Source organism: Danio rerio, chromosome 17, assembly GCF_049306965.1.
Source record: "Danio rerio strain Tuebingen ecotype United States chromosome 17, GRCz12tu, whole genome shotgun sequence".
NCBI lineage: Eukaryota > Metazoa > Chordata > Actinopteri > Cypriniformes > Danionidae > Danio > Danio rerio.
In genome coordinates, this window is record NC_133192.1 from 56,902,807 (window position 1) to 56,928,715 (window position 25,909).

The window sequence follows — 25,909 nt, forward strand, 5'->3', positions numbered from 1 at the left end:
TTTTCTTCATTCCCTTTTACCTTCCTGTTCCTTTTGTTTTTATTTGTACTTTCTTTCTTTCTTTCTTTCTTTTTTCTTTCTTTCCTTTCCTCTTCCAGTAGACAATATTCTCATTTTGCCGGTATAAAACTCTACAGATGTGTGATGAAATGCATCACAGTTTTTGCAGATTCCTTGTGTATTTGTAATTTACTGTCGTGGTTTAATGGATAATACTTAAATTTGTGACTTAGTCTTTTATTATTACATTTTTATTAGAACATTTTATTTCAGGTGGTTAAGGCTTTAGATACACGTGTTAAAAATACACTTGTTCACAAATACTTGCGTTTACTAATACTGAATCATTATAAGCTGTACTTGTGAATGTGATGGCCAAACCCATGTTCTGAAGCAGATTGCTGGCTGTGATGTGAGCGTTAAGAAGAGGTCTGAATGAGGAGCTGTTGCTCTCTGTGGATTTAAAGGAATGAACAGTATGCAGGGCATGATGATATTAGCATGCCAAATTTCTGTAAACACTCACACACACACACACACAGATAGAGACAGAGATTGAGAGAGTAAACGAAAGGCAGAATATATTTAAACACAATATTATAAATATAACGTAAAATGTCTTGTATAATTTTACATTCACTCATAACTCTCATAAATAATCATCAGTCAAATTTTCAGTAACAATAATAGAACTTGGCTCCAGCTTGCAACTTTAGGGTGGGCCAAGTGACATTCCAGGTGGGGCAAAAAAGTGTAAGTGTATGTATGTATGTGTATATATATATATATATATATATATATATATATATATATATATATATATATATATATATATACACATTTGATTCATTTTATTTGGAATGACTAATACTATTAAAACAACACAGCATCCAAATAATCGTAAGGAGCCCATAATGTTTCACAATAAAAGCAGCATGCAACCATTGATGATCTTTTGCGTGGCACTAGACACTCAATCCATTCTGCGTGCAGTATTAAGTAAATGGATTAAGGATAGAGATGGCATCGTCTTCTCCACACATGAAGACTGCCTATTATTGCAGATACAGAACAATACTTTGCAATTTGTTTAGAGTTTTTTTTACTGAGTCCGGCAATTTGTAGTCCTCTCACACACAGTTTATGAACATGCCCAAGGCTACCGTAAATTAAAACCACCAACTTTGTGTTGTAGCCACACACTTTCAGAGCATTCACTAATGGTTGATATTTCAGCATTTTTTCTGAATAGCACAGATCCATGTATGAGTCAAAACAACAGCCTACTTCCATAATCAGAATGTTTTTCAGTACTTCATTCACAACAACAATATCAGGAGTGTTTGGAAAATCTCTAATGACAGCACTCAGAACATGTGCATTACTGCTCAGTGATGGAAACCAGTTCATTCGTACAGTCTTGTTAGTGTATAGTGCACTGTGCACACTGACTCTGTCCACCTCTTTAGCTGTGATGTTCACAATGCGATCGTGACGTGTGATGTACATGCCTCTGAACGCGGGGCAGCCGTTCATTATGTGCGCTGTTGATTCCACCGTTCTATCGCTATGTAATAAGCAGAAGGGCTCGTGGTGTTTCGGGTACCACACGGACAGATTAAACTTTGTAGGAAGTGTTTGTAAACGAGCTCTAATGACAAACTTAAGAATAGTGTGGTCAATAGCGGGGTTGTGTAGCGCAGTGTGTGAGACTGTGTGATCCGCGCTCTGCAGGCAGGCCAGTTTCACACACACACACACGCACACACACACACACACACACACACACTTATTTTAAAGGTAAAAAAATAATTTATAGCATTTTAAAAGTAATGTATTTATCACTTTAAATGTTCTCTGGCATTTTTATAAAAGCAAACAAAATTTTATTTTACAACTATTATTTGTACTGCAGGCTATATTCATGGATTAATGTCAAATACATTTCAGTCAGTAATATATAACTCCATCCTACTCTAGATTCCTTTTCTCATTTGAGTTGTTGGCTTAAACTCCAAAACGCTTGAATTTGGAGAGTTTTCTGTTGAATTTTCCGTCACCCGTGTGAGCGAGTACAGAGGAGTAACTCTAGAAAAACAAAGCCGTTCTTAAGGAATTTGATTGTAAATGTTCGCACTAACATCTGTTCCTTTGTTGTTTGGGCAGCTAAGATTTTTTCATTGGTGAATGATGAATCTTAATGAATGATGTCATATAAGCAAACAAACCAGCATGCAGATATATTGTGTTATATAGGGCTGGGCGATTATGACAAACATCTCAAATCACAATATACAGTACGACATCTCATATCCTGATAATGAGAGACACTCCCCGGCCACTTTATTAGGTACACCTGTCCAACTGCTCGTTAACGCTAATTTCTAATCAGCCAATCACGTGGCAGCAACTCAACGCATTTAGGCATGTTGGTCAAGACGATCTGCTGAAGTTCAAACCGAGCATCAGAATGACTATACATTGAAAGGAGAATGATATAATAATAAAATGCAACATCAAGCAGCATAACGAGCTGTTTTTAACATCTAAAAATTAGTGGAAGTGAATTGGAAATTGGAAAAGATCTGAAATCTTGAGCCAAAAAAAGATCCAAATGACTATATCTGCTTGTACATGAAGAATAAGGCCAATGACAGTCTTTATATTAGTGGTTATTGCTAATTAGCTGAATAATAAAGCTGATCAATGAGCTCAACGCTCGCTCTAAAAAATAATGTTTAAACTACTTAATTAAAATGAGCTGAAACAGCACAATTCTTGAGGGACAACATAATTGTTTTAAGTACAATCCACTTAAATTTGTAAAAACTAATATTTATTCATTCATTTTCCTACAGCTTAGTCTCTATTTCAGAGGGCGCCACAATGGACGAAACCGCCAACTACTCCAGCATATGTTTTACACTGCAGATGCCCTTCCAGCTGCAACCCAGTACTGGGAAACACCTATACACACTCACATTCACACACATTCATACACTATGGCCAATTTAGTTCAACTCACCTATAGCGCATGTGTTTGAAACCCAACACAGGGAGAACATGCAAACTTCACACAGAAATGCCAACTGACCAAGCTGGGACTCAAACCAGCAGCCTTCTTGCTGTGAGGTGACAGTGCTGACCACTGAGCCATCGTTCCGCCCTAAAAAGTTAACTTGATTCCTTTGTAGCGTGAGGCACCTAATGACTGTTAACGTTTTTTTTAGGCTTTTGTCTCTCTGGACAGGAAGGAGGAGGCAGGAACGCTGATGTCAGGATAATGCAGCGCTGCACAATGTTGTCTTTTAGTCTCTTTTCTTTCTCAAACTCGCGCACTACAGTCCCCTGTCTGAGATTTCATTGTTGCAAAAGCAAATGGACGAGCTCTTTTGTGCAGCTCACCTGAACACACTCTTGTGTTTCTGGCTTTGATTATGGGCTGCGCTCCTCATGGGAAGCAAACTTGCGTTCACCTTCCTGTCCGAGGGAACTGCATACTGCATCTGTCTGGAGATAAAACCAATGCTGTATTCGTTTCGAATGATAACAGGCGGCGTGGTGGCACAATGGGAAGCGCTCTCGCCCTCACAGCAAGAAGGTCGCTGGTTTGAGTCCTGGCTGGGCCAGTAAGCATTTCTGTGTGGAGTTTGCATATTCTCCCCGTGTTCGTGTGGGTTTCCTCCGGGTGCTCCGGTTTCCCCCACAGTCCAAACACATGCACTATAGGTGAATTGGGTAGACCAAATAATCCGTAGTGAATGATTATGGAAGGGTGTTTACCAGTGATGGGTTGCAGCCGGAAGCGCATCCACTGTGTAAAACATACGCTGGATAAGTTGGCGGTTCATTCCGCTGTGGCGATCCCTGATTAATAAAGGGACTAAGATAGATAGATAGATAGATAGATGGATGGATGGATGGATGGATGGATGGACGGACGGACGGATAGATAGATAGAAGGATTGATGGATGGATGGATGGATAGATAGATAGATAGATAGATAGATAGATAGATGGATGGATGGATGGACGGACGGACGGACGGACGGACGGACGGACGGACAGATAGATATAATGATAGATAGATAGATAGATAGATAGATAGATAGATAGATAGATAGATAGATAGATAGATAGATAGATAGATAGATAGATAGATAGATAGATAGATAGATAGAAGGATTGATGGATGGATGGATGGATGGATGGATGGATGGATAGATAGATAGATAGATGGATGGACGGACGGACGGACGGACGGACGGACGGACGTACAGATAGATAGATAGAAGGATTGATGGATGGATGGATGGATGGATGGATGGATGGACGGACGGACGGACGGACGGACGGACGGACGGACGGACGGATAGATAGATAGATAGAAGGATTGATGGATGGATGGATAGATAGATAGATGGATGGATGGATGGATGGATGGATGGATGGATGGATGGATGGACGGACGGACGGACGGACGGACAGATAGATAGATAGATAGATAGATAGATAGATAGATAGATAGATAGATAGATAGATAGATAGATAGATAGATAGATAGATAGATAGATGGATAGATTAAACAGTTTGAAGATGGATGGATGGATGGATGGATGGATGGATGGATGGATGGATGGATGGATGGACGGACAGATAGATATAATGATAGATAGATAGATAGATAGATAGATAGATAGATAGATAGATAGATAGATAGATAGATAGATAGATAGATAGATGGATGGATGGATGGATGGATGGATGGATGGATGGATGGACGGACAGATAGATATAAAGATAGATAGATGGATAGATGGATGGACGGACAGATAGATATAATGATAGATAGATAGATAGATATAATGATAGATAGATAGATAGATAGATAGATAGATAGATAGATAGATAGATAGATAGATAGATAGATAGATAGATAGATAGATAGATGGATAGATTAAACAGTTTGAAGATGGATGGATGGATGGATGGATGGATGGATGGATGGATGGACGGACAGATAGATATAATGATAGATAGATAGATAGATAGATAGATAGATAGATAGATAGATAGATAGATAGATAGATAGATAGATAGATAGATAGATAAAGGGGTGTTCTATAGATTTCCGTTGATGTTTATTAATCATTTCTAGCATGTTAAAGTACTTAGCTAATCATTATTAGCATGTTGCTAGTCATTGCTAGGATTTGAACCATACAGGATGTATGGTGTGCTAACATGAGTCAAACAAGCCAACCCCCGCTTCTCTACGATGTTCTGATGCTGAGATATAGCTGCTGTTATATCGTTGCTAGGTTAGTCTGTTTTGTTGCTATGGAGTTGATTGACAGTTTAGACTGATGATGTATCAAAGCTTCTTGCCAGTATGAACAGTTAAAAACAACCCCCATGTCTCTATCACACTGCAGCATGACGATATCAATCTGGGCCTCTATAGTGGCAGTCTATGGGACAGTTGCTAGGGTCCAGTATCTGGTAGTTAGGAAGTGGCTAGAAAGTTAAAAGCTCGTCAGTTATTGGTAGTTTGATTATCTGAGTTAAATGAGCTCAGCCATTAGTGTGTAGGACAGTCTGATGCAGAGTTATGAGCTCACAAAGTTTGATCCCATGTAAAGTCAATGACAGTCTTTTGAATGGAAGTCTATGGGACAGTTTCTAGGGTCCCAAAAGGGGTTACTAGGGCGTGGCCAGAAAGTTAAAAGCTCATCAGGTATTGGCAGTTTGGTAGTCTGAATTAAATGAGCCCAGTTAGAAGTCTGTGTGACAGTCTGATGCAGAGTTATGAGGTCACAAAGTTTGGTCCAATGTTAAGTCAATGGGATAACTCAAATGCACAGTACAGTTACGATCTTATAGCCATATTATATCATTATGATAACATGATATATGCCTTCAGTGATTTTCCTCAAGATAAATACCAAAAAATAGCACAACTGGAATCACTACAGCAGTCGCCATCGTCTGATCTCATATGAAGCAAGAGATCGAGATGACGTATGCTGACGTGTGCAGGTGCTGTCCCAGTTCTTAGGGGTAAATTTTGAAGTCTTTCCCCTTAACCAGGGGTGCAACTACACATTTCCTGAGGGGTATGCGGGTTCAAATTTTGTGTGATCCCTCTTATTTTATATGAATTAATTAATAATAAATGAAGACAAATTTTGCAGATTAATCTTATAACTTTTGACATTATGTATGATTTGACAGTTTATTTTGAGAAAAATAAAAACAAATCTAAACAGTTACATCTACATGAACACTTTCGGCTGTGGGACTGCATGTTATTGTGTTAAATGATTTTGAATTAAACAATAACAATATTATATTCGTTTAAAATCCAAAATAATGTTTTTTAACAAAACATATTTATTTATTTTTATTATTTGAAACCTTTAATACGGATTAATTTTAAAAATAGTTTTGGCACAACGGCGCCCCCCCCCATGTGTGGCGCCCCTATGCGCCGCATATACTGCATACCCCCTTGTTGCGCCACTGCCCTTAACCCTCTAGGCAAGGGGAAGGGGAACAGGCTGGGGTACAAAAATAGAATTGAGATTGGGCCTAAAACTTTCTCCCTCTAGTTTGCTGTGGCGGTTCATGAGATCAGTTGCTGTGCTGTTTAAATAGCCACAAATAATGTGTGTGTGCTGCGGGAGATGTTTATTAGTCTGCTCCGTCAGTGCCTGCGGTCTAATGCTCGGCTTGGAGATCTTCCACACACTCATTTGTGCTGATCCATTTGGCCCGTCTGTTGGGTTCAGCAGAGAAACCAAACTATTAGGAGCTGCTATTCATCAGGCTGAGACTGAACTCTTGCTGAGCTCTGTAGTGTATACAGCATATCCGTCTGCAGAACTCGATTAGCCATCAGCTGCAGTTTTCAGGTTTATGATTGTGAAGTCCTTCTTTCAGTTCTATAATCAGACTTGATATAAATAGTCTTTGATTGACATTCTCCCTTTGTACGTGCCATCAGAGGGGGAAAGCCCCGCCCACTAGTGACCATCTCTCCCTCATTAGCATAGGACGTTAGTCTTGTTTTTGAATCTGCCGCTATGCTGACACACAGGCATTTGTAGCTCCGCCTTCTTCTGAAAAAGAGCTTAATCTCATTTGAATTTAAAGCGACAGTCACCAAAAATCCACAATTAGGATCAGAGCCTGAAAGCTTTTGTAAGACTGTGAGGGAAACCTAAGCACCCAGAGGAAGCCCATGCAAGCATAGGGAGAACTTGCAAACTCCACACAGGAATGCCAACTGGCCCAATGATCATCCTTCTCTGAAGCGACAGTGCTAACCACTGAGCCACCGTGGTTTAAAGTCTGTATAAATACATTGACATTAACAGAAATTGTTTGGTGATTTTGATTTAATTCGATTAGTATCAGCCCCAGAGTATCTTATTACTCTAGACACATTCATTAAGAAAAGAAAAACACTTTCTGTGTCAAACAAATGGCCACAATCCTCATCTTAAACCACCCAGGAGTGCACAAAATCCCTCAGTGTGGATTCAGCTTCTCTCTGTCCGCATGTTTGCTTGGTCTTCATTTCACCAGCTTTTTAGTAGATGAGATCTGTTGATTTTAATTCATTATATTATCACCCTAAAGCCACATTCGTTCCACCTCCACCCTTAACATGATTTATAACAACACACACACACACACACACATGAATATAAACTGCTATGCAAATATCCCGTTGCTGGTATGTTAAATGTAAGCCTGATCAGCCAATCCTAATAACTGAGCCAAGCCAGAAAACAAGACCCCGTCACCCAGAGTCCCAGCGTGTCCTTTCTGTTTCCATCCAGACCCACTAAAACACACACCCAGAACATCAGAGCTCTGCATTCCCGGCCTACTGACCCGCAGCTCTTCATAATAGAGCTCTCGGCAGGGGCCGTCACACGCCTACGGCTATCAAAGGAGTCCTGATTAATCTTAAAACACATTTGAGGAGTTGTGGAGGGGAAATCCACTGGAAGGTTACTGTTTAACCCTCAAGCATATTTTGTGTTGAATTTTACCATGTGGACACGTTTGGGTGTGAAGGTCTCAGGTGTGAACCCAGAATTTTTAAACCGATTTCATGTCATTTTCTTCGATAGTATAACATCTATTTAATCTATTTCTTCAATTCTTTACATTGGTTTATTTTAGTGCTGTCAATCGATTAAAAATTAACTAATTAATCACACTTTTTTTGGCAATTAATCGCGATTAATCACATTTAAGAGACTGAAACTTGTAATTTTGGCTATTCAAATGTAAAATTAATGTAAACGCAAGACAAAAAAACTATTTAAATTCAAAATATAATTGTTTATTAGAGTTTTTGTTTAACTTAATCTGTTTAACACAGATGTAAACAATATACCCACAGTAAACCATCAAGATCCTGGCTTGACAACCAATTTATTACAGAAATAAAAGCACAGGCATGTTAATGACATTTGAGTTTCAAAACAATCAATGTCAATAAAGAAAAAACTGATTTCCATGTTGGATTCTAAGTGGACTGCAAAAAAAAAAAAAAAAAAAAGCCAAAACACAGGCATTGCAGATATGGATAATAATAACAATAAAGTATTGAATGCAAACCCTTGCACTCATTGAAATGTTGTATTGCTGATAGTTGAGAACATTTATTATAAAGCAGAAACAATTTTTGCTTGGTTCTCCTTTACATTCAGCCAGTTGCTGAGACAGTCCAGTCTGTTGACATTGTTGGGGGACAATGTGGATCTTTTGTTTTGAATGATGGAAGTTGAGAGTGAGAACAGTCTCTCATGTTTTTTTACTGCGTATAATTCATTAAAATAGAATTAAAATAACATTTCATTACAAGTTGATTTTTAAAAAAAGCACCTAAATAGTTTGTTTTTAGTTTTTAGTAGTGATTTAATAGATTTTTATTATTTTTTTTTATTTTGCAGTTGAATAAAATATTTTCCATTCGTGTATTTGAAAATTTCTTTTTAAAAAAACTGTAAAAATCTTGTGAGCCCAATTTCGTGTCTCGTCACACCCTTAGTAATGTTTAATTTTCCGTCAGTCTTATTACACAGTATAAATAAAAAAACAACAACTAATTAATCACATTTTTTGACAATTAATCGCGATTAATAACATTTAAGAGACTGAAACGTGTAATTTTGGCTATTCAAATCTAAAATTAATGTAAACGCAATTAATGTAAAAGTTGCTGAGACAGTCCAGTCTGTTGACATTGTTGGGGGACAATGTGGATCTTTTGTTTTGAATGATGTGAGTTGAGAGTGAGAACAGTCTCTCACAAGCAGGATCACTGAATCAGCATTTGCATTTCGGTGCCTAATTTTGTTGCCACTGGTGTTGCGACAAGGCCGTTTGAAGAATGAAGCGGTACATCAAAGGCACACACAGGTACGCGTTGAGTCACACCAAAGACTAATTCTTACAGGGACCTTGGTCACACCATCTCTAAACATTTAGACAACTTTGAGGGATACGGACAGCGACATCGGATGTTTAGGCATTTGTTCTTGTTGCTAGGACGTGTTTTTTACTGCGTATAATTCATTAAAATAGAAATAAAATAACATTTCATTACAAGTTGATTTTTAAAAAAGCACCTAAATAGTTTTGCAATTTGTGATTATTTTTATTTATTTATTTTTTTTGCTGTTAATAAAATATTTTCCATTTATGTATTTGAAGATTTCTTAAAAAAAAAAAACTATACAAATCTTGTGAGCACCCCTAGTCACACCCCTAGTAATGTTTCATTTTCCGTCAGTCTTATTACACAGTATAACTACAGAAGACTCTAGCTTTATATAGGAAAAGGATCAAAATAGTGATTTTTAATTATTTATTATTTTTTTTTAACAAAATGCTAATGGTCTAATATAATTCAATTTGTTATGCTAAGCTAATCTAAAGATGACCTCGCCAAAACAAGAAAGTGACTGAATGGATTCAAAAATAGTTTAACTCTAGGAGACCTAAAAAACGTAAAATAAATAAATAAATAAAAAGAGGGTGGTTTCTTTAACACTTTTAATTTTTGTTTTTCCCATTAATTTAATGTAATTTCATATAGGTTGAATAGAAAAAAAATTGTTGTATAAGATCACAAAAATGATGCTATATTTAGATGCACGTTCTCTGTCGCCACAGTTATAACCCTTTTAGCCATAACCCAAACACCAATTCCACTCGGAGTAGGATTGTGTGTCCTAAAACTTGTCTGAGTCTGCAGCTGGATATTATTGTGACAATCTGATGGGTAGGATAAGATGTATTAGTCATCCGTCGGACACCAGTATTAGTCGTCCTATTCTCATTGGAAATATGTGCCTCTGCCTTCAATTTTGTGTCATTTTGTTGCATGTTTAAGATGACAAACTCTCTAGAGGGCGCTGTCTACACTTTTGCAAATTTAGAATAGGTTACTTAGGCCCCATTTTAGTTTTAAAACGCGTAACTTTTGCTACACCTATGTCTTCTGTCTACAGTAGCCTTGCCTAAACCCAACCAATAGTGTTTTCAGAAGCAAACACAATATAAACGTGCACTGTGATAACATATTGTAGCTTTACCTTGATTTTATATTGCTTTTATTTTATTTTTTTATAAAAGCCTGCTTTACCAGACTCAAACCCGAGCATTCTAACGTGCACTATGAGCAAGCTGAGCACGCCAGATTAGTGTCCATATACAGAACTGCATGAAAAGAATCCTTTATTCATCAATAATATCCTGTAAATATCATTAGTGTGAAAAGGAAGACAAATTGTTGTTGTCATACTGCCCCCTAGTGTTCATCTACAAACTGCAGTCAAACATATGTTAAAGTACGTTGTTATGGTTTCACAATAAATGTAGGCTGAAGTATGTATCTCCAATGAGCCTTTGTAGGGATTAGATGTTAATTGTGTGAAAGCAGCGGTCTCTGGTTGATACTGCAGCGGAGTGTTTACAGCTTCCACCACACCCGCATCTGCTGGAGTGAGAAGATCCGGCCCGCAGCGGCTGCTGGAGGACTTTCTGATCCGCCACTGTTTGTTCAGGCCTCTGTGTTCAACACTCCCTTTCCTCCCCCCATCTGCTGACGTCAGATGACAGATTGAACTGAGACAGTGCTCAGGAAGAGAATTTAGCATCTTCACAAAAGAGTCTCGGTTATAACTCGAGTAAGAAAATGTTTTGTTTGTTAGGATTGAAAATATTTGGCTGAAATACAACTATTTGGAAATCTGCCATCTGAAAGTTAAAAAAACTTGACCAAATTAAGTAAATAGCAATGCACATTACTAATCAAGACACTTGTATATTAACAATAGGAATCGATTATACATTGATAATAATGTTTATTAAGCTGCAATGTAGGTTTAGGTGGCTCATGATTCAGAAAATTCACACGAATAAATGACCTTTTACAATATTTTCACATACAAAATATGTCCCTTTTTCCTCTGTCATGATGTAAATCCACTTGAAACAATGTAGGGCTGTGATTGATTTCAACCTTTTGGGAACTGATTCGATTGCTGGACGATGAATGTTGCTAACAAAACTAGAGGAGGATTGATAAATGGATGATGGCAGAAAAGAAATGAGACACTCTCTGTCTCCGCCCTAAAGGACTAATATCCCCACCCTTAATTACTGATAGCTCCGCCTTAAAGCACTGATATCCGCACATTAAAGTAATATCTCCACCCTAAAGTACTAATAGCTCAACTCTAATGACCCTATGACTGATAGCCTGCCTAAATGATTGATAGCTCCCCTGTAAAGGACTGATAGCCCCACCCTAAATGACGGATAGTTCCACTAAAATGACTTAAAGCTTCTCCGTAAAGTACTGAGTCCCGCACTAAATGACTGGTAGCTCTGCCTAAAATGACTGATAGCCCCACCCTAAATGACTGATAGCCCCACCCTAAATGACTGATAGCCCCATACTAAATGACTGATAGCCCTATACTAAATGACTGATAGCCCCATACTAAATGACTGATGGCCCCGTCCAAAAGTATTGATAGCTCTTGCCTAAATGACTGATAGCCCCACGCTAAATGATTGATAGCCCCACCCTAAATGACTGATAGCCCCACCCTAATACTGATAGCTCCACCCTAAATGACTGATAGCCCCATACTAAATGACTGATGGCCCCGTCCAAAGGTATTGATAGCTCTTGCCTAAATGACTGATAGCCCCACGCTAAATGATTGATAGCCCCACCCTAAATGACTGATAACCCCACCCTAAATGACTAAAAGCCCTGGCCTAAAGTATTGATAGCCCTACTCTAAAGGACTGATAGCTCCACCCTAAACGACTGATAGCTCTGAAGTGAGTGATAGCCCCGCCCTAAATGACTGATAGCCCCGCCCAAAAGTATTAATAGCCCCAACCTAAATGACTGATAGCCCCACCCTAAAGTATTGATAGCCCCACCCTAAATGACTGATAGCCCTGCCTTAAAGTATTGATAGCCCCACCCTAAATGACTGATAGCCCCGCCCTAAAGTATTGATAGCTCCACCCTAAATGACTGGTAGCCCCGCCCTAAAGTATTGATAGCCCCACCCCAAATGACTGATTGGCCCACCCTAAATGACTGATAGCCCCTCCCTAAAGTATTGATAGCTTCACCCCAAATGACTGATAGCCCCACCCTAAATGACTGATTGCCCCGCCCTAAAGTATTGATAGCTCAATAGGTTTTCTACCTCTCTGTAACTGACCCTTTTAGACTTCAATCCTAATTGTGCTGTTTTGGTGACTGTCGCTTTAAATCCAAATGAGATTGTGCTCTTTTCAGAAGAGGGCGGAGCTACAAATGCATGCGTGTCAGCATAGTGGCAGATTCAAAATTTGCTAATGAGGGAGAGATGGTCATTAGTGGGCGGGGCTTTCCTCTGATGACAAGCACAAAGGGAAAATGTCAATCAAAGTGTTTCTGCTGACTGTTTTAGTCAAGTCTGATTATAAATAATACAATTAATTGATTTTAAACCCCTTTTAAAAGTGGTCTTTGCATAATAGGACCCCTTTAAACAGTGCCCTGTTTCTCTTTCTGTTTCAGTCACCAACAAGAAGCCAGCACAGGTGTTCCTGACGAAGGTGAAGCAGTTCGAGGGCTCATCCTCGTTCATCAGGAGATCTCAGTGGAACATCAGTCAACTCCGACAGGTCAACGGTGTGGACGCCATCAAAGTGAGTGTTTCACATTCCCTGACACAAACACACTGATAATACACAACTATAACACACACCAGTGCACAACACTCACTGTCATTGAACAAACACACTGACAATACACAACTATAACACACCAGTGCACAACACACACTCTTATTGAACAAACACACTGACAATACACAACTATAACACACACCAGTGCACAACACACACTCTTATTGAACAAACACACTGACAATACACAACTATAACACACACCAGTGCACAACACACACTGATAGTACACAACTATAACCCATACCACTGCACAACACACACTCTCATTGAACAAACACACTAATAATACACAGTTATAACACACACCAGTGCACAACACACACTCATTGAACAAACACACTGGTAATACACAACTATAACACACACTTGTGCATAACACACTGATAGTAGACAACTATAACACACACCAGTGCACAACACACACTCTCATTGAACAAACACACTAAAAATACACAACTATAACACACACTCGTGCACAACACACTGATAGTAGACAACTATAACACACACCACTGCACAACACACACTCTCATTGAACAAACACACTAATAATACACAGTTATGACACACACCAGTGCACAACACACACTCATTGAACAAACACACTAATAATACACAGTTATAACACACACCAGTGCACAACACACACTCATTGAACAAACACACTAATAATACACAGTTATAACACACACCAGTGCACAACACACACTCTCATTGAACAAACACACTAATAATACACAACTTTAACACACACCAGTGCACAACACACACTGATAGTACACAACTATAACACACACTAATGAACAACACACACTCTCATTGAACAAACACACTAATAATACACAGTTATAACACACACTAGTGCCCAACACACACTGATAATACACAACTATAACACACACTAATGAACAACACACACACTCATTGAACAAACACACTAATAATATACAACTGTAACACACACCAGTGCACAACACACACTGATAATACACAACTATAACACACACTAATGAACAACACACACTCTCATTGAACAAACACACTAAAATTGTGAGCTGCTCACACACACACACTTGTGTTTAGGACTGCCCAGAGTTTGACCTGGTGTTTGACAGCGGGTCTGACCAGTGGACGGCGGGTTCAGCAGGAGAGAAGTGTGTGTTTGTGCAGATCCTCCATCACACGTGTCAGCGCTTCATTCCTGAGAGAAAAGTAGAGTTCGTCAACTGCCCCCCTAAACTACTGGGAGGTGAGAGACCCCCCCCCACACACACACACACACAGTGTCTCAGTGGTTTGCATTATCCCCTCACAGCAAATAGGTTGCTGGTTTGAGTCCCCAGTGGCATTTCTTTGGGCTGTGGGGGAATCCAGAGCACCCAATGAAACCCACGCCAACACGAGGAGAACATGCAAACTCCACACAGAAATGCCAACTGACCCAGCTGAGACTCGAACCAGCGACCTTCTCTCTGTGAGGCCACAGCCTTAAAAAAACTGAAATAAAAGCACTATTTATTAACTTTTTTTTACAATTATTTTGATTTATTTATTATTCTATTGTCCCTGAGACTCATCATGAGGCAAACTCTTTGTAGAAAGTCCTTCACTGTGTGTCACCATTCCAAACTTTCAGCAGTGAGTGTGTTCAGTTCTGCTAATGAAGGAAAGTTTCTGCTCTGTGTTGTGTATTTAAAGGCCTGATTAATGGAGGCTTTCTTTGACTTGAATACCCCCCGACACGTCTCGCAGCTTTATTTGTCTCCTGCTCGTTTTACTGAAGAGGTGCAACTACTCATTATCCTGCGACTACTGCAACTACCCTGATCTCTAATCCCGCTGAATATCACAGTCTGTTTTTACATTTTGACTTCATTACTGATCAGCATTATTGATTATTGAAGTTTGATTAAGTAGCATACTCATGAGTAATTAGTTAATTAATTAGAATCTTTAATAGAATCTTTAATTTGTTTGCTAAATTAATAAAATAAGTTTTAACCACTCAAATGTCATCGACTTTCGCTTTAAGATTTAAAGGGCTAGCGTTGTACCAGACCCCCGTAAGTGGTTTCGTTTGAAAGTGTAGAATCTATATTTTATGCTCATATGCGTCACTTTGTTTTTTATTTTACTGTATAAAAGTTATTTACACTTAAATACACAGTATTTTGGAGACCCGAGCTGGGTATTTTACATTGGTTCATTTTCATATTTTTCATATTACACATGTACAAGTTATAGCTCAAATGAAAGCTCTTGCCGGTGCTCATACGGTTCTAGCATTCTTTTTGCTGAATTATATTCACATATCAAACAGTTGCTGAATGAATCGCCGTGTTTCCATGGCGCAGAAGTGAAAACAATACATTTATGATCAATAAGCAGCCCCAGATAGCACAGACAGCTGTCATCTCTTACCTTATGCTGTGCGCTTCAGGGCCATTCTCCTCTGTTTTTGAGGTGATGTGCATAAGTAATGCTTTTATATGTCCGATGTTGTCAAACACAGTGAATTATGTTTGATCAAACAACAAAATAGTGAAATATGAACACAATGATCGCTCCCTGTGGCTTGTACAGCACCTCTCATCAGTTGGAATGCAATAACTTTTGCATAGATTATGGTGGAGACATTTTTCTTTTTTCCTATGATTACAGACATGTGCAGGAACCACCAACATTAATTACAGCACGCTCGACCACACAGAACCTAAAAGGTGCACTTTCAAATTTAAGTTTATAACAAAAAATACAAAAAGCGCCTTTTTTTTTAGGTGTTTATTATAACACAGACAACATATACAGATATTTTAAACACTTTCAATAGTGTTTTATGAAAATTCAAAGGGTTTTCTTTAAAATGATACCAAATTTTAGCATTTACACCTCTGCATGAGGATTTGGGAAGCTTTTAAATTTGGGTAGGCAAAATCCAGGCGGAAATCCCAAAATAACAGCAGAGTTTTACTGGTTAAACACTCCAGAAGGACACAAAGTAGTCATCTCTGGACTCTTTATTAAAGATCATTTAGTTCTGAAGCTGCCAGTTGACTAAAACAGTGCTGTTTTAAAATGTCCAAATCATTTAGACAGCTATTAAGTAGGAGAAATCAGGCTTTACTTTTCTGTTTCATTGATTGTATTTAATGAGCAACATAATCATTGTGGGCCGGTTTGCAATGGCAATACTCCACTATATAGAGCAAGGTAGAGCCCCGAAATTATTCTGCTTAGGGCGTCCAAATCTACAGGGCTAGCCCTGCTATAGAGAAAACTGCTCATCACATCCTCAATACAGTCCTAACAGTAAAGCATGGTGGTGGCAGCATCATGCTGTGGGGGTGTTTTTCAGCTGCAGGAACAGGACAACTGAGACATCGAGGGAAAGATGAATGCAGCCAAGTTCAGGGATATCCTGGATGAAAACCTTCTCCAGAGTGCTCAGGACCACAGACTGGGCTGAAGGTTTACCTTCCAACAAGACAATGACCCTAAGCACACAGCTAAATAATGAAGTGGCTTCACAACAACTCCATGACTGTTCTAGAATGGCCCAGCCAGAGCCCTGAACTAAACCCAATTGAGCATCTCTGAAAAGGCCTAAACCTAGAGCTAGGATCGGCAAGGAGAATCCCTAAATTCAACTATGAAAAACTTGTTGCATCTTTACCAAATGATCAAGAGTGCTTCTACTAAACACTAGGGTCTGAATATTTAAAACCATGTGATATTTCAGTGACAAATTCAAGGTTTGAATACTTTCCGTACCCACTGTATATATGGTGGCCTAGTTTGGTGTGTGTAATAATTGTGTGTTTCTTCATTAAAAACTCTGCTGCTATGTTGGGATTTCGGCCTGGATTTCACCTACCCAAATTTAAAAGCTTCCCAAATCCACATGCAGAGGTGTAAATGCAAAATTTGGTATCATTTTAAAGAAAACCCTTTGAATTTTTATAAAACACTATTGAAAGTGTTTATAATATCTGTATATGTCGTCTGTGTTATAATAAACACCTAAAAAAGAGGCGTTTTTTTTTGTATTTTTGTTATAAACTCAAATTTGAAAGTGCACCTTTTAGGTTGTGTGTGGTCTAGCGTGCTGTAATTAATGTTGGGGGTTCCTGCACATGTCTGTAATCATAGGAAAAAAGACAAATGTCTCCACCATAATCTCTGCAAAAGTTATTGTATTCCAACTGATGAGAAGTGCTGTACAAGCCACAGGGAGCGATCATTGTGTTCATATTTCACTATTCTTTTGTTTGATCAAACATAATTCACTGTGTTTGGACCACGTCAGACATATAAAAGGATTACTTATGCACATCACCTCAAAAACAGAGGAGAATGGCCCTGAAGCGCACAGCATAAGGTAAGAGATGACAGCTGTCTGTGCTATCTGGGGCTGCTTATTGATCATGAATGTATTGTTTTCACTTCTGCGCCATGGAAACATGGCGATTCATTCAGCAACTGTTTGGCATATGAATATAATTCAGTAAAAAGAATGCTAGAACTGTATGAGCACCGGTAAGCGCTTTCATTTGAGCTATAACTTGTACATGTGTCATATGAAAAATATGAACATGAACCAATGTAAAATACCCAGCTCGGGTATCCAAAATACTGTGTATTTAAGTGTAAATAACTTTTATACAGTAGAATAAAAACCAAAGTGATGCATATGAGCATAAAATATAGATTCTACACTTTCAAACGACACCACTTACGGGGGTCTGGTGCAACGCTAGCCCTTTAAATCTGAAAGTGAAAGTCGATGACATCACAGACCCGGTACCAGGTCCGCAGAGTTTAAGTGGTTAAGCGTGTGTTCAGTTTGTGTCGGTATGCTACAGTAATGGTGTAGTCAAGTGGAAGACGGAGGTTTCCAGGCGAGCGTTGCCAGTTGTTCCTCCCGCCTAATAAATTACAGCTTTCAGCGCATCAGTTGTGAGTCAGCGGCAGGACGGGCTGCGTGTTACTGTGGGAAGCAGATGGAGGTTTGCTTGGGGTCAGATGCCGGATTGTGTTGCCTGGCAGGAATCATTACACTGATCCATTTAACACTGTGCAAACAGCCACACACCTGACTGAGCCATTCACACACACACACTGAAGAGCAAATCCTTCGATGTGCAGCTCTACAGATCCCGAACCATGTAAGCCAGTGGCGACAGCGGCGAGGAAAAACCTTCACCAATATATTCAATATATTATATTGAAATAATACATCATTATAATAATATATCTCCTCAACCCCGTCTACTTTTACTGATGTAATTCGTATAGCTCAATCTAGTTAACAGCCGTGTTTATAATGTGTGATCTCTTTATCTCTCATGTAGGTAATAGCAGTCTCCTCCACGGTGCGGCTGACAGTGTGAGCAGTGCGGTACAGAAGGCCAGTCAGGCTCTGAATGAGCGTGGAGAGAGACTGGGCCGCGCGGAAGAGAAGACCAGCGACATGATGAACAGCGCACAGCACTTCGCTGACACCGCACACAAGGTAACGGCAGGCTCTCAGTCCAGAAACTCCAGTCTTTCTGAAGCTCCACTGAGGGGAAAAAAACACACATCAGTGTCTCTCTGCTGCCGCCGTGTGGCCACTGCATGGAGAACCATGAAATTGATCACAACCAAAATATTAGTAAACCAGGGGTCCGTTCTTTGTACCTCGTTTAAATGATCTAAGATTATTTGGCAGATCCTGGATCTGTTCATCTTGATAACTGATCTCTCGCTAATTTGGTTCTTTAAACAAGTTCGCGAATCAGAGTAGAATGTCTGGATGAACTGATCTGAGATCGCTGCGTGTGTTATGAAGGACAGATCTATCGATCCTCGAAATCATGATCAGCAATGCAACGATTGGCTGACAGCACAGCAGCGTAATGACATCATCTGATTAATATTTAATTATCCATGTGAGCAAAATTACATCAAATTAGCAGTAAACGGTTTGTTAAATATGACACGCAATAACCTTCCACATTTGTTGTGAGCTGCAGGCTTTCCACTTTCATGTGTCAAGAGTATTCATCATGTATTTCAATGCAAATCAATGTATTTAGTTCTACATTTAGAAAATATTTTCTTTATTATAGTAACCATTTTTTTTAATCGGTGTAAAGAATAACTGGTTGTTTACAAAAGCATTTTAATATTGGTAAAGGCGTCTGCAACTTTTGTGAAGCATCAAATCACCGGCATATTAACTATCAAAACATGTTTATGAATGCATTAATGTATTATTGCTTTAAAAAAAAGTCACATATTGTGCATTTCTATTATACACAATTTGTACTACAGCGATCTAAAAAGTTATCAAAGTTTTCTCTTTGCACCACCAGATGGCAGTCTTTGTACTTTCATTTCGAGAGTGCAGATTGCATACGTTTTATTAATATGTATAACTTTATTTATTTTATTAATGACTATAACTTTATATATATATAGTTAAAAAATATGTACCATTTTCCCAAGTGTATATAACTACTACTGTAGGAAAATATCAGAATTCGGAACATACTTTCTGTATTATCTTTGCTTGAACTGACCCGATCTAATCCTGTTTATATGAATTGAACCTGCTCCCGATCAGGTTTGAGCTAGCAGAACTGTTGCTATGACAACAAGTCTCGGATTAGCTTTGAAGAACGAAACGATCCTGGATCGTGTCAAATCGTCAATATCCAAATCCAGCTAACTGAGTAATCCACGTACCCCAGCAAGCATGGTTAATGTACAAAATACTAATGTATTATATTAAACGGCGATGTATTTCTATATTTAAATTAGCATGATTCAAGACAATTTGGTGCTAATTTTATTGCATAATTTATATTTGCAACCAGTTGTCATATGTAAATGTCATACTAATTTTAATATCTTTATGAGTTGCAACGTTAAATGGAAATTTAAAACCTCAAATTGGATCGTGCCTTTAAATAACACATTTATTAAACCAGCGAGTATGATTGTACGACATTGTGACTGATTTGTACAGTGGATTTGCGTACAGTTTCCTCATGGTCAGTTTCTCTCTGTCTTCAGCTGGCCATGAAGCACAAGTGTTGAGCCTTTGCTGTATTTTTCGGAGAATCTGCTTCATCAGCCCTGCTATCACAGACTGTGACGGGACGCACATGAAGCATCACATCAAGAATCGAGGACATTGTGTATCATCATGGCAGTAATCTTGAAAAAAATCATGTCTTTTTTAACCACAGAATTGTTGATCATTGCAAACTTAAAGCCTTATACATGCGACCGATCATTATTATAATATTACAAGCAGAGTTGGGAACAAGTCGCATATTTCAATCTAAAATCACTTACAACAGGGGTGTCCAAACTCCTGGAGGGCCGGTGTCCTGCATAGTTTAGCTCTAACTTTCTTCAGCACACCTGCCTGGACGTTTCTAGTAAATCTAGAAAGAGCTTGATTTGCTGGTTAAGGTTGGAACTAAAATACGCAGGACACCGACCCTCCAGGATCGAGTTTGGACACCGCTGACTTAAAAGAAGCTAAATGTGTTACTTAGTTGTAGGTATTACCAGTATGTGGTTTTACTATTCAGTATCTGTTAGGGTTGTTGGGATACTGGAGTTCGGTACCAGTTGATAATGATATTTTAAAAACGTCCATTTCCTGCTAACATTTGAGCTTGTTCTTTTTAAACAGCGCTGATTTGCTGTTGTGTTCACTGTTAAATGACTGTGAATGGCCTTTAAGGTCATCGTTCACCACCACGGATACAGGGACAGTGGAGCGTTTCAATGTCACATCGATCAGCTGGTTTGTCTATAAGCTGACATACAAGAGAACCCTTGAGGAATCGCAGCTTTAGAAGGCTCCAGTGTCCCTGTATCGGTGTTTACACTCAGTAAACAGAGGTGAGTTCGGTGAACTGATGACCTTCACAGCCAATCACAGTCCTTTCTGTTGAGCACAATGGCAAATCAGCACTGATTAAGAACACGCTCAACAGTGCTCAAATGTTAGCTGGAAATGAACGATTTTTAAAATTTCAGTGCCGATTGGCAACAATTTCAGTATCGTGACAACTTTAGTATCTGTTACTTTTTAATAAACGTTTTGTGAATCTGTGTGTGTTTTTAAGAGTGTAATTGGCTTAAAATTGTAATATTTGACTTTTCACCCAACACTGATGACAAGATTCCTTAAAAAATGCCTGCTAATGTTGGACATTCCTTCTAGATTGTTTTAACCTATGAAGTGTTTGTGCCATTGTGAAAAGAAACTTTAGCGTGTGAGAGTTTGAACTGATATTTTTTGGTAAAAATCTTTCTGAGGGTTTTGTAAAAGCATCTAAACTTTTTTTTCTTTTTAACATTGTATTGTTTCATTATCACTTGAGTCCATACTTGTTTTATTTGTTTGTTTTTTATCACTAAAATAAAGTGTGGGCCCACGTTTGAAATAATGTGGTACCGCTTCGTTTTTTTTCTTCCGAAGTGATGTGCAGATCTGCCTGGAGAACACCCACATAGCAAAATTTCTCTGGCCCAGCTCTGGCCCACACAATCAGGTTTTGCTTGGCCCATATGCCGCAGTGAATTACGGTACATGACTGGACCAAATCTGGCTTCCAGACAAGGGCCAAACACGGACCATATCTGGGCCAAGTCTCAGCCAAGTTAATAACTCATAACTGGGCCTGAACTGGGCCAGATAGGTTGGTGTGTCACGATTGCAATGAAATTGATAAACCCATGGAGTGCTGCGCTTTAGGCACACTATGGGCACGCTTTTTCTCAAAGTGACCTGATTGGTAGAATTTTTTTTCTTTACTCAAAAATGATTTTAGTGTATTTTAAATGTGGGTCAAGACTGGCCAAACTCACATGGCCCACTCATCAAATTTTTAAATCTGGGCCAAATACTACGTTTTTCATCTGGCCCAAATCTTGTGTGCCGCCTTAAAAACGGTGCCACCTCTGCCAAACCCGGGCTATGTTTGGCCCACATGCTGTATGCCAGTGCCGGATGAATGCCTGCTGTGCCAGCTTTTTGCCAAATCTGGGCCAGAATTCTTTGCTACTAGGGCAGTTTACACTAGCTGCGTCTCAATTCGCACTATCCGTCCTAAATAGTGTTCAAAAATTTAATTATTGTGTCACAAATTGTAGTATGTTATGTTAATGGTTCCCGTATGCTCTACTATTTCCGGTATAAATTTGAAGTGTTTAACCACTAAAATTGCCCACAATACATTGTGTGTTGACATGAATTTGATCAGACCTACAAACTCAGGTAAAAAGTGTAAACAAACCACAAACATGCTGAATGCATGAGACCAACTTTCAAGTAGAGAAGCTCCGGTAAAGTTGTTTAAAAGACTGTTAATGAATTTCTAGCTAACAGGAATATATTTAAATCTCGTTTTCCGTGTTATATTTGTTCTGCAACAACAGTTGAACTTCTATAAAGAAGTTGCCATGTCGGCCAGACAGAATCTGCAGACGTTTTTTGCTATTTCTGCTGAGAATTTTAAAAGTGAGAGCAGATAAGGAGGAGCAATGCCAGAAGTCGCTTTGTAAGCAAACATCAGAGCTTTGAATTTGATTAGAGCAGCAACTGGCAGCCAGTGCAAACGGATGAGCAGCGGAGTGACATGTGCTCTTTTAGGTTCAGTAAAGAACACTCGTGCTGCTGCGTTCTGAAGCATCTGAAGAGGTTTGATAGCGTTAGCTGGGAGCCCGGCTAGTAGAGAGTTGCAATAGTCCAGTCTGGAAAAAACAAGAGCTTGAACAAGGAGTTGAGCTGCATGTTCAGATATGAAGGGTCGGATCTTTCTGATGTTATAGAGTGCGAATCTGCAAGATCGAGCAGTTCTAGAAATGTAGTCAGAGAAGTTTAGTTGGTCATCAATCATTACTCCAAGGCTTTTCACCGTTTTGGATGCAGTAATGGTTGCCCCATCCATCTGGATTGAAAAGTTATGATGTAGAGTGGGGTTGGCAGAAACTTGGAGCATTTCTGTTTTCGTGAGGTTCAGCTGAAGATGATGATCTTTCATCCAATGTGAAATTTCTGACAGGCAGGCTGAGATGCGAGCTGGAACCGAGGGATCATCAGGGTGAAAAGAGAGGTATAGCTGGGTATCATCAGCATAGCAGTGGTAGGAAAAATCCATGTTTCTGGATGACTGATCCTAGAGATGACGTGTAGATGGAGAAGAGAAGTGGCCCAAGAACAGAGCTCTGTGGTACCCCAGTGTTTAGATGCTGTAGGTTGGACACCTCTTCCCTCCAAGACACCCTGAATGACCTGTCAGAGAGGTAAGATCTGAACCACTGAATAACAGTGCCTGCAACGCCCAGTGACTCAAGCGTAGATAGCAAGATCGACCCATCTGTCGATGTAGCATAAATATGTGAATTTGGACGCAGCAACTGATGTTTTTGCCAGATTTTGCATTTAAGAATATACAGCTTTATAGTTGAAGACCATAAAAATTTATATTTCCCAACCCTACTGGCCATGGTCATCGTCATGGTCAAAACTAGCGTACTCAATGATTATAAAAAAGTATTTAATGTAAAGAAGTATTGTTCCACAGTCAAACAATAACTTTTTAGATGGATGGCAGCCCGGTTATCACTTATTATTGACTTGAGTCATCTTCATTGCATTACAAGTCAATGGCGACAGTGGAAAATGACGATTTTTTTTATATGATACGATTGAGATCGACAGAAACAGGATATATGACTGCTGCTTCTATGTTTTATCACAGTTGTGTTTCTGTAAAAGGGAAAATCTGTTCGCAGAGTGAACAATGTTCAGTGTTTTACAATTGAACGGTTTGCTCAGACCAAACAAGGTCTTAAACAAAGCACATCCACACAACAATTGGGTAAAAAAGAAGAAAGAAGTGAAAATATAATGTTGACCCCTTTACAAAATGGTGAATTACTCCACAAATAGATGTCAGCGCCACTTAATATTTCAAATTTTAGGGTGCTTTCACACCTGTAGTTCGCTTCATTTGGTCTGGACCAAGGGTAATACATGATACATTGTTGCTTCTTCTGCCGTCTTTGGGTCGTTTTCACACGACACTGCTGGCTTTGGTTCGAACCAGTTGAAACGAACCAAAATACAGTCATCTGACAAAATCCACATCTCTCATTGGCCAGATGTTGTTGAACATATTTCCTAAACTGCTTATTGATTGGTCAGAATTCCCATGCGGGAAAATGCCAATAAACTCCCGCAGGTAAACAAAACCGGCAGACACAAAATGTCGTTTTTACTCTGGAGGGACGACTGCGCTGGCTGATTGTATCCCTGCTTTAGACAAACTATACATTACGAAAATGAAGCGCGGCCGCGGCTGGAAAACAGTGTTTAATGCATTGCTCGTCACTTCAGGAGGAGACATGAATTCATTTAGCTAAACTGTGACATGCTCATCTTGCGGAAATATTACCAACGATCCATCAGGTAATGTTTTCCCCTCTCTCTCTCTCTCTCTCTGTTGGTAAAGCGCTGTCAACAAATATTTTTCCTCCATATCCCATAATGCACAGTGCATCGGCCTACGGCAGCTGAATTAGTCCAAAAGATGCAGTTTTTTTGCGGTTGGACCTGTTTTAGTTTACCGCTCAAGGGTTCGTTTGAAAGCGTACCGAGACCACCTCTTCAAGCAGGTCTCGGTACGCTTATTTGGTCCGCTTTTGGTGCTCACTCGAGTACGATTGCTGCATTCTCACCTGCCCAAACGAACCGTACCAAAAGGGGAAACGAACTCTAGTGCGATTCAACCGAACTAAATAGGGCAGGTGTGAAAGCACCCTTACTTTACAGTATGTCTAAGTCAGAAATTGTACTGACCTCAACGACAGCGTCTCAAATGTGTTTCCAACGCTATCTCACAATAATTCATAACTTTTTGATTTAGTGGCTAATATGTGTAACCCTGCTAGTCCTGCACCACCCAACCCGCTCCGAGCTGGTATCGAACCGGCAACCATCCGCACGGGAGTCGGTTGATCTAACAAGGAGGTTAAAGACCATGGCCTCTAGCGTTGGTCGCTAGAGCAACTTTAGAGGTCAGAGGCGTGAGGTTTACCTGCACAGCACTTACTAGCTGGCCTCCGTTACATATGCATGAATTCGTATGATCGCTTTAGTATGATTTGCTCATCCCCTAAGGTTGGATGGGTTTAGGTGTTTGATGCCATGCCTTTCTTTTCTAATTGTACATTTTTATATGACTAAACTTGTACAACTTGGTACCTTGTAGCCACTAAACTGACCAAACGTAAAATAGTTACAGTTCCTTGTGCCATCAGGCTGGTGTTTCTAAAATTACTCCAGCCCAAATAATCAATTTAATTAATTTGTTTGATTTGATTAAATGAATTGCGATGAATTAAAATATCAAATTCATTTTAAACTCTGAATGTATTTTTTTTTAAATTCACACATTTCCGTGCATCTTCAAGTGTCCGACTGATTTCATTTCAGAGGATCTGACCAGCCTGATCTCACGAGAAAACGTAAGTATTTTACGTTTTGCCAGTTTAGTGGCTAATTCGTACGAATTCGTAGTCGTACAAGTTCAGTCGTACGAAATTGTAC

General features: G+C 39.2%; 1 protein-coding gene and 1 long non-coding RNA gene across 2 annotated transcripts in view; one reads left to right on the plus strand and one right to left on the minus strand.

Annotated features, from left to right (window-relative positions):
* Nucleotides 1-21,734, plus strand: part of stxbp6 (syntaxin binding protein 6 (amisyn)) — a 54,643-nt gene extending 32,909 nt beyond the window's left edge. Inside the window, 4 exon segments of the mRNA NM_001002063.1 lie at nucleotides 13,118-13,248; nucleotides 14,374-14,539; nucleotides 18,642-18,802; nucleotides 20,350-21,734. Coding sequence (NP_001002063.1) covers nucleotides 13,118-13,248; nucleotides 14,374-14,539; nucleotides 18,642-18,802; nucleotides 20,350-20,373 — 482 coding nt within the window. The 3' untranslated portion in view covers nucleotides 20,374-21,734.
* Nucleotides 1-25,909, minus strand: part of LOC103909099 (uncharacterized) — a 502,230-nt gene that overhangs the window by 302,609 nt on the left and 173,712 nt on the right. The window lies entirely within an intron of this gene.